The 7596-nt window shown below is 46.5% G+C and overlaps 1 protein-coding gene across 2 annotated transcripts in view; it reads right to left on the minus strand.

Annotated features, from left to right (window-relative positions):
• Nucleotides 1-4521, minus strand: part of ahcyl1 (adenosylhomocysteinase like 1) — a 44851-nt gene extending 40330 nt beyond the window's left edge. Inside the window, exon 1 of one of the 2 annotated variants that reach the window (XM_088640522.1) lies at nt 3840-4521. In XM_088640522.1, the coding sequence (XP_088496648.1) occupies nt 3840-4013 (174 nt within the window). In that variant the 5' untranslated portion in view covers nt 4014-4521. The remainder of the gene's footprint in view (nt 1-3839) is intronic. The other variant, XM_088640521.1, reaches the window with a different exon arrangement.
• Between the last annotated feature and the right edge of the window lie 3075 nt (nt 4522-7596).

Genomic DNA, 7596 nt, shown 5'->3' on the forward strand with positions numbered 1-7596 from the left:
CCTGGCTGGTGCCAGAGCTACTTTGAGCAAAACGAGTATGGATTCAGAGCAGAAGCAGGTTAAAAACAGACGAAACAAAAAAATGGCGCTCTTCCCCGCTCTGTAGGGGTTGGACCTAGGAATGATTGCTGAATTTTTGTGTCTCTCTTCTGCTGTGTGCCAGGCCTGGGACTGCCTGCACCGAGGAGCTCCAGCTGCCAAGACCCGAGTCAGTTTAGGGAAAACACATCCAGAATCGTTCTCACATTCCATATTGAATGTGTTAATTCCTAATGGCAGCAGTGAGCTTCTTGAAAAAAGAGCTTAAGAAACGTAGATGCAAAATTTAATTAGCTTAAAATATTCTTAACAGAGGTGCGGCTCAACAAACTAGAGGTGTGTGGCATGAAACTTATCACCGTGTTTTGGGAAGTTGCACCTGAAAGTCTCCGAAGAGCCCACAGTTGTGAACTCCTGACTTTACAATGTACCTGAGAACTACAGCTGTAGGTGGAGTCCTGTGTCATTCCCTGTGTCCTTGAGATTGATGACATACACACAGACCCACAGAAACCAGCACACATGCAGATACACACAGACACACAGAGAGCAGCACACCTAAGATCAGATAGCCAAATACAATTTCTTGCATTAGGAATTTGTCTTTTTGCTTGCTATCCATCAAACACACAGGTACACAGACAGTTAGAAGCCTGGGGTCAGAGTGCAGGGTCAGCCATTTATATGGCGCACCTGGAGCAGGTGGGGTTAAGGGCCTTGCTCAGGGGCCCAACGGAGTAGAATTCCTCTGCCAGCCGTGGGATTGGAAACAGACACACACATGAAGACACACACACAGAGAGCTGCACACATGCAGACACACACACAGAGCTGCACACACGCAGACACACAGAGAGCTGCACACATGCTGAATCACACACAGACATACAGAGCAGCACACATGTGGTCACCCACAGACCAGTACCAGAGCCTGTGCCATTGTGATCAGAGCAGTAAAAGGAACACAACTCTTCTCAGCACGCCTTTGACAAGTAAAGGCTGTAAGAGGGTCTCCTGGACCAAACGACTTGGCAAGCCTGATCGTGGGGACCTCTCACCTGCCCTCGCCACCCAGCCCACGGACAGTGGAGTTAGGAGAATTGCAACACACTGGCTCCGCTTTGAGACAGCGAGCTGGGGCGAGCGAGCCAGGGGAGAGACGGCACAATGCCGCTCTTTGTGCGGGAGCACCCAGCGCAGAGGTGGATGGTTTCCCAGCGGATGAGACGGGGGAACAAAGCTGAGGCTAGACAATGGAACCACACAAGGCCGTGTCCGCAAAGCACTCGCTGCTTGGATAAGCCCAGGCACCACTCTGGGTGAGGCTGCAGTCACACACCTGAGCTCACACACCTCCCTCTAGCCAGAATGAGCAAGTCGCTTATGCACGTTAAGGATGGGGGCAAACTGGAGTCTATCCCTGGCACAACAAGGCACAACCCTGGACTGGATGCAGATCCACCACTGGGCATGCACGCACACACCGCACATACACACACACCTTAGAGACCATAATTAAGCTGGATAGCATGCTTTTGTAAAGTGGGAGGAAACAGGTGAAAACCCATGCAAGCCACTTATGCAACATGCATAAGTGCAACATGCAAACTCCACATAGAAGGGTCTCCACTCTGTAAGCCAGCTCAGGGGTCTGTGGATCTGCTGGGGCTAACCACCACGTCACCATGTCACTTCCTCGCCGGGCTCTCCCGGGAGCTTGTTTATTTAGACAAAGCGATGGGGGAAGCTCATTAACTCTGTCCTCTTGGACTTTCTGTCTCAGCTACCAGTGAAAGTGCACACCAGCTCCTCCGTTCAACACTGTACAAACACGAGGCCTACAGGCGGATCAATGAAGAGCGAAGCCACAGCTAGCAATCTCCCCACTCCTCAAGGAAGACGTGCCGAAACATTAAAAAGTCACATCCAGTCACAGCTAGAATGCACAATGATTCTGACACTCTCAACTCGCTGGAGGAGCAGTCAAACTCCCTGCGGGCCGTTTAAATCCAAAGGAAACACTGCGAGCGTTCAGCACATACCCTTGACCTTTGGAACCACCTAAGGCGCACACACACACGAACACACAAGCTGCGCTGCAGACCTCACCCTCTTCACCCAACAAAGTCAACACTCCGGACAGCGTGACGGCAGCAGACTTCCGCAAGGCTCTGCAGGGCACAGCCCAGCACACGGCCCACAGGAGGGCTCGTTTCAATGCCCCGTGACAGGGCAGAAAATCGCAGCCTGCCTTCATGCCACCCAGACCGCGCCGGTCCCTGTTGAGACACGCAACACACCCGCCACAAGACTCTTTTATTACGTTGACCAAATCCAATGATCAAAAACAGTCATTAAAGATCTTTATTCACAAAAAGTAAGCTATTCAATTTGTGGTTTTGCCTGCCATGACATTACATCATTGTTCTTCCAAACAATGATACAAGGAACCAGTGACTAAAGCAGGCCTGGCCCCGTTGCAGACAGGGCAGGCACAGAAACCACCGGGGCTCCTGCAGATCGTGGCACTGCAGCTCACAGGCCACACACAGCGCTGGCGAGAGAACTGACGCCCTTCCAACCATCCACAGCACTGGGCAATTCCCATCCAGAGATCCTCAGACCAGTCCGGACAACAACACTGCCTCATGTATTTCACATACCGCAGGTGCTCGGCGGGAGATCCATGTCAGTGGCATTGCAAAGAATCAATTCTGAATTAGATGCAGATGCGTGTGAACAGGCCTGGGGCTATAATAACCACCCTCCCCTGTCTGTGTAATTGTTCTTGGAGGAAACAGGTTCACACTGAAAACGTGGGCATGAAGTGCATCTGTGGCAAGCCCTAATTTGGCCTGTCTGATTACAAGCACTTTAACTGAATTTAATTACACACCCGAGAGTGTTACAGAGGCATGTCATAGTACCACCTTCAAAGAAAGCTGCCTACCAGCAGAATAGAAGACCAAAAACTATACACTACACTTTGTATAATTACATCTTACTGAGTGTTTTTCGCTGCGTTTTTTTTTTTTGGGGGGGGGGGTGGATTAAGAACGTGTGAACCTCTTAAATTCTGAAATGTCAGCTGGTAATGCCACACAATTAGGTATGATCCCTACTGAGATTCTTAAAGAACTAATTCAGCCAACAAAATCCTTTCTCGGCACAGCCCGGCCAACACGTTTCAAAACAGAAATGTCAATGTCTCTAGCGGTTATACGCCATATATAGGAAGAGGCCCGCGAATTATTTCCTGTCAAATTCATCTGTCATCTACAGGCAACCAATTTAAGTACGTAAACAAAGAACATGTTTCCCGTTCACTGGGTACTAAGCAGGCAAGGCTAAAGAAACGACTAATCGCGAAATCCACCGCCGGGTGAACTACAGCAATCGATAGAAATGACACTGCGGGCTGACTTCGCGATCTCAACTAATCAATGCGCTCTACCTGTTATCATGATACTACACGACGCATGTACTCTGGCTCACACAAAAGTGCTAATCCTTATTACTGGCAGAACGGTGCCTTCTACTGTGGCTGTTGTAACACTAAAAAATAAATAAAACATGTCGAGTTAGGTCCCCGTCTTTGATGTCATTAACAAGAGCAACAGAGATCCAGCCGAGTCGCACAGGACAGACAGACCGCACGCGTTTGTCCGGGACTGCGGGCTCACAACTCCGGCGTCACCGGCTGCAACTACAGCTGCAGCTACATGCGTGAACCCCGTTTTTAATCCAGCCCCCCTCCCGGGGGAAACACGGAGCACAGACGTGTCGAGGACGGGTCTCACCTTTTTGACAGGTTTGTGCGAGGTGACGGCGCTGAAGGCGGAGGACAGGTCGCCCATGTCGCTGGTCTTGCCCACGGTCATCGCCGAGTATTTCTCCGCCACATTCTCGCTCTCTTTCACTTCTTTGCTGGCCTGCTTCATCTCCAACTTCCCGTCGCCCGCGGAGTCCGACATTGTACGCTAGTTGGATCTTACTACTGTACTACAGTGAAGAGTAGCGCCAGGTCTGTCTCTGCTGAGGCTCAGATTACTGCCTTCGGAACTGACACCTCTTCTCTGCGGGCAGGAGAGGCGGTCCGGCTCTACTACCGCAAAAGCGCATACGTTCTTGTAATTGTGGAAGGATGTAAATGCACTTGTGTGATTTTTGGTCTTTTTTTTTAAATAATTACTGCTGTCGTCACTGCAGCCTTGACTTTGCCTTTCCTCCGACGCGCAGCTACGCAACACCAACCGGCTGCGGGCGGCGCGCGAGGAGGGCTGGAAGAGAGAGTCGAGTCGAGTCGCGTCGCGCGGGCGGGGAGTATGGGAGGCGCTGGGGCTGTTAACACCGGTTCACAGAAGCTGGTGCCGGCTAGGAAACTGCGACCGTTGCTTCGCCATTGTGGCTCACACGGCGCCTTAGCAAGACTTCGTGACACTCCAGCGCCAGAGCTGTAATGGCGTCAGTTGCAGAACCATGCAATGCTCCTTGAACTTAAAAATTAAAGCAAAGACGACTGCGGTATGCGAGACATTTTATTTAAAAAAAACAATGTAAAATCGCAAAGTGCACCTTCCTACAATAATACTTAAAAGCGTACCTTACTTTGCGTTTATATATGTATAGGAAGGGTACAACAATCCGTTAAACCCATGCAATTCCTTATCAATTTAAAAGCAGCAAGCTAAAGATGGATAGCCTCTGTTTAACAAAAGCAGTACTTCATTGAGCCAGAATTCAACTTTAATAAAGGTGCACACTATTCGTAACGATCAACTAGGATCATTAAAAACATTATGAGTTTGCAAATGGACAACAGAATCTGTCTGCATTTCTTCAGGATACAAATCTGCACATGAAAGTCAATCGAACGTGTAACTGCTTTATCTTAAACAGCGTCTACAAAATTAAACGAATGAGACGCGGTGATTGCTTAGTTTATTTTGTATCATATTTGTATCTGAAAAAAAAAACGCTTTTCCTGTGAAACTGTTTGAAGTGTATGGTTTTGAACATAAGATCATAAAAGTTTTTTTCAGCCTTCAGAAATAGTTTATTTTATTGGTGTCTGCCTGTTCCTTGTATCTACTACATTCCAATCCTGTTTTTATTTTTGATAATTTTGTCTCCTTTTTCACTATAAAGCTACTTTTAAAGGCGCTGTATAAAGATGATTTTATCCTCAGTTCCAAAAATGTTTTTTTTTTCCAAACGTGTTTTAACACTAAACTTGGTATATCTGCATTTGACGTATTTTTTTGTCATACTAAGATTGGTAGCCAATTGATTATAAACAATTGTCATGGGAACACAGCGAATTACGCTGTCAATTTTAACCAACTGGTAATCACAATTTTACAAACCCTTTGGTTTGGGTAGGGATCTGTTTGTATCACCACGTTGTATAAGAAGTCGGTTCTGAGAGAGTTTAAGTGCAGAGCTCCTTCACCACAAACCCAGTATCCCATTTACCGGTATTTTCTCAGCCTCGTTGCGCAGCTGTTTCTGAAATTAAAAACACCGCGGCGCCACTTAGCGAACCGAAACCGAATTATCTGAACCACCGCTAAGCACGCACCTGAGTCACCTTGAATGATCCTAGCCCTACCCAATCAGTCCAAAGTAATTTAAGATCCCCCCCTTGTTTGTGTTCCATGATTTGCTTTTTAATGTTACGTGTTTGATTTTTTTCATCGTATGTGATTTGCTATTGGCTCGCTGTATCTTTTGTGACCAATAAGAAAATTATGTAAATATAGTGCGGCGGTGCATGTGTAGCCGTAGCCTAATTGTCTATCGCTGTCGTCAGACGACCAGACTAGCGCTAGGTTTTTATTTATTAGCAATATGGCAAAACAAATGCATATATCTAGGTTTTTCAAAAAGCCGCCTGTAGATGACCAGACCAGTCCCGAAATAAATAAAGACACATGAGATGCTACAGGCATCTTGGGTTTTAGGGAGAACAGCCTGGCTTCCCGAATACAAGTGTTTCTGGAACGCAAGAGCACGATTGTGCATTTTACAGATAACTATTCGGATCACCTCTAAATGCCCTGCAGTATTTTTACGTGAACGACGTTTACATAGCTAAAATACATATAAAGTATGGATTTGACGCTTTTATTAGCAGACCATTCTTGCAATTAAAGATACGATTAATTGGTTAGCACTGTAATGCGACTATAACAATTCGGTGTTAAGTCTTGTGGGAAGTCACGAATATCCAAATTAGCTGTCTTTTGGCATCGAAAATAGAATACTAATTTCGTGGGTTTCATACAAGTTTAAAAGCATCATGAAGGATCAAACAAGATCTTCAGAACTTAATATTTTAATACCTTCGCAGTTTTTCTTCTCATGGCTCCTCGCTCGATATTACCCTCGGGGCGATGCATTTACTTCAACCTCTGAAACGTGCGTGCACGTTCTTCTGGTATGTTATGCTTAAGTCCGCTCAATATTTAAAGACAAGGTAAAAGCTCCGGGAAGTTGGCCCCCCTAGAGACAGCAGAAACGATGAAACCCACCTCATTCGTTAGTGCTACGTTTGTGGCGTTAAAAGTAGCGTTTGTGCTGCTTTTGTTTCCGAGATATAGCACCTTGTTTTTTGGGGGTCGTGACGTCACTCAGCCCCCCTTCAATGTCGTAGGGAAACCAAACCGGTCTCATTCGTTAGTGCTACGTTTGCTGCTTTCGTTCCCGACATATAGCGCCTTGGTTTTCCGGTGATCACGTGACCATGCACGGTGACTTTGACCTCCAGTGACCCCGTTTGCCGAGTTGAAGCGCTCTTTTACAGTTTAGCTCGTACCCTTAACATGTTAATAACAATCAATATCCATAAACATATAAGCCTCCTTAGATGTGAATAATACTAAGACATGACGCATGCCAACAAGTAACCATCTATGACATAAACCTGTTGTTGTAATGTACGTAAAATTACCGTGATTGCAAGATCTATGATTTTTATTTTGTAAGGCACATTTTCCTTTTCTTTTCCTATCGTGACACACTGTTGCCAAACGCGTAACTGTGTTTGATACCATCGCGACAAGACCTCCGCAGCACGTCATGATAGGGACCCCATGTATATCGCATATATATCGCGGCGTGGCAGTGTATATCACTACTGGTGCCTTGCTTCCATGCCACCCTGGCACCGCTGTCGCAACAAAGGTCTCATATCAGGACATGATATACCCAGATAAGATGTGTCGCGATATAGACATGGGGTCAGCATTCCTGTCAGGGTATATCCTATCGCAACATATGGACTCCATGTCGCGACATGGGGGTGGTGCATTTTGTCACGGTATGTCATATCGCGATATACGGGCTTCATGTCACAACATGGGCCTGGCAGGTTTTTTAATAATAATAATAATAATAATAATAATAAAAAATATTTTTTTACATATCACCATATATGAACTCCATTTCGCGACACGGGGGGTGGGTGTTTGTCATATCGCGATATAGGGCCTTTCATGTTGCGACATGGGGGTGTGGTATTTTTGCCGGGGTATGTCATATCGCGATATGCGAGCT

The sequence above is a fragment of the Lepisosteus platostomus genome, chromosome 7, assembly GCF_059453375.1.
Source record: "Lepisosteus platostomus isolate fLepPlt1 chromosome 7, fLepPlt1.hap1, whole genome shotgun sequence".
Lineage (NCBI taxonomy): Eukaryota > Metazoa > Chordata > Actinopteri > Semionotiformes > Lepisosteidae > Lepisosteus > Lepisosteus platostomus.